Source organism: Sinocyclocheilus rhinocerous, unplaced genomic scaffold, assembly GCF_001515625.1.
Source record: "Sinocyclocheilus rhinocerous isolate Xijiao unplaced genomic scaffold, SAMN03320098_v1.1 scaffold975, whole genome shotgun sequence".
In the NCBI taxonomy this organism is placed as follows: domain Eukaryota; kingdom Metazoa; phylum Chordata; class Actinopteri; order Cypriniformes; family Cyprinidae; genus Sinocyclocheilus; species Sinocyclocheilus rhinocerous.
This window is the reverse complement of record NW_015628726.1, coordinates 2147251-2149239: the sequence shown is the minus strand read 5'-3', so window position 1 is coordinate 2149239 and position 1989 is coordinate 2147251. Positions and strand designations below refer to the sequence as shown.

Below are 1989 nucleotides of genomic sequence, written 5' to 3'. Positions count from 1 at the left end.
ATCCATAAGAAACCTCTACTTCAACAAATTCACCAACTTAATAAAGAACTTTACAGCCATTAGTGAAACAGAACAGATAGTATTAGGAGAGGGACAGACAGCAGCACTTGCTGTGAGATACATGTGGATGTGCCACAGCCTGAGAGACAGCAGGTGAATGTGTGTGTGAGTGTGTGTGTGTGAGTGTGTGTGTATGAGTGAGAGCGAGAGACAGCAGGTGAATGTGTGTGTGAGTGTGTGTGTGTGAGTGTGTGTATGAGTGAGAGCGAGAGACAGCAGGTGAATGTGTGTGTGAGTGTGTGTGTGTCGTGCTGCTTTCTAAAATTTCTCATTCTGACTGATTTCTAACGCTCATTAGAAGCTCATGGAGTCCAAATTAACAACTTTCTTTCAATTCCACAGAGATGCACACATGGCTGCACAAAGAAAAAAAAAAGGAAGTTCTTTATAGATCATAAATACATACCCATAAGAAACCTCTACTTCAACAAATTCACCATCTTAATAAAGAACTTTACAGCCATTAGTGAAACAGAACAAATAAAGATAGTATTAGGAGAGGGACAGACAGCAGCACTTGCTGCGAGATACGTGCATGTGTATGTGTGAGTGAGAGACAGCAGGTGAATGTGTGTGTGAGTGTGTGAGTGAGAGAGAGACAGCAGGTGAATGTGTGTGTGAGAGAGAGAGAGAGAGAGAGTGAGATAGAGTATTCCCTCCAAATACTCATTATTTCTATGTAAGTTAAAGACTGTGGTATCAAATGTTCACATGTTATAATTTGTTACAGTTTAATACTTCTAAGATGTTATAATATTCCATTATATTACTTGTTTGTTCATTTACTTATTATTATTGTTATTATATTATTATTTTTTATCTTTTTGTACATGTATACTAAGCTTTGGCAATATTGTATCATTTACAGTCATGCCAATAAAGCAATTTTGAATTGAATTGAATCGAGAGAGAGAGAGAAGACACACACAGAGAGAGAGAGAGAGAGAGAGAGAGAGATGTCATTTGGTATTACTGAGCATTTTTGCATGTCACCAAAAATTAAAGCACATTCTTTTAACTAACTCTTGTAGAAAAGACATGAAGTTTGTTCCATTAAATTGATCCATGGAATAAAACTCAACCTCCTACATTTTAAAACGTAGGGGTTTAAATGGTTAAATCTTACCTCTGTCCCTGACAACAAAGCAATTCTTCAGCGGTCCTATTTCTGAGAAAACCTCTGCCAGATGTTCATTAGTGGCTGTTGCAGGTAATCTCCTGACAAATAAAGTGACTGCAGGCATTTTTCCCACACGAGTCAGCTCGACTGTTCTTCACAGCCAGCAAACGTCTCTAAAACAACACTGTTGATTACTGACTATGGCAGATATTGTTATATACAAGTCGCGATAACATTAAAGATCTTGTCATATGAATGCCTGTAAACAGTTCAGTAGTAATAAGGCACGTTTTCCCACGTGCTTCTGCTCTACAGGAAGTTGTCATGCTGGAGATTCTTCGTTTGTGTGGCACTGCGCGGTGAGGAACAGCACTGACACCTGCTGGTCTGGAGAAGCATGTCCGGGTAGGTCTTTTTCGAGTCCAAGCCCAACAGGTCACAAAATCACCATAGAGTAGCCCAAACGACTCGCGTGCTTATACTGTATATATGATAGCTTTGTGTGAGGAGGAACAGATCGCTACTCATAATAATAGTCTAGAAACGGATCAGTCCGATGCGTGCGAATTTGTGAATGGGATCAACTGATTGATTGAAAATATCCGACACAAAAGAACATTTTCATTGATCCACCTTTATGGTGGTTTTGCGTCACTTTGAGATTGACATCTTCATTTACCATTTATATTGCATATAAAAGATTTGTGTTCCACAAAACGACACGAGGGTGCATATAATGACAGACCTTTTCATTTAAGTATGTTTTATTATTATTATTATGATTGTGTTTGCTGATAAAAAATGTATAT

General features: G+C 38.4%; 1 protein-coding gene across 1 annotated transcript in view; it reads right to left on the bottom strand.

Annotated features, from left to right (window-relative positions):
- Positions 1-1560, bottom strand: part of LOC107738429 (RNA-binding protein 28-like) — a 10908-nt gene extending 9348 nt beyond the window's left edge. The window contains exon 1 of the mRNA XM_016550197.1: positions 1187-1560. Within this exon, the coding sequence (XP_016405683.1) occupies positions 1187-1304 (118 nt within the window). The 5' untranslated portion in view covers positions 1305-1560. The remainder of the gene's footprint in view (positions 1-1186) is intronic.
- Positions 1561-1989: the final 429 nt, after the last annotated feature.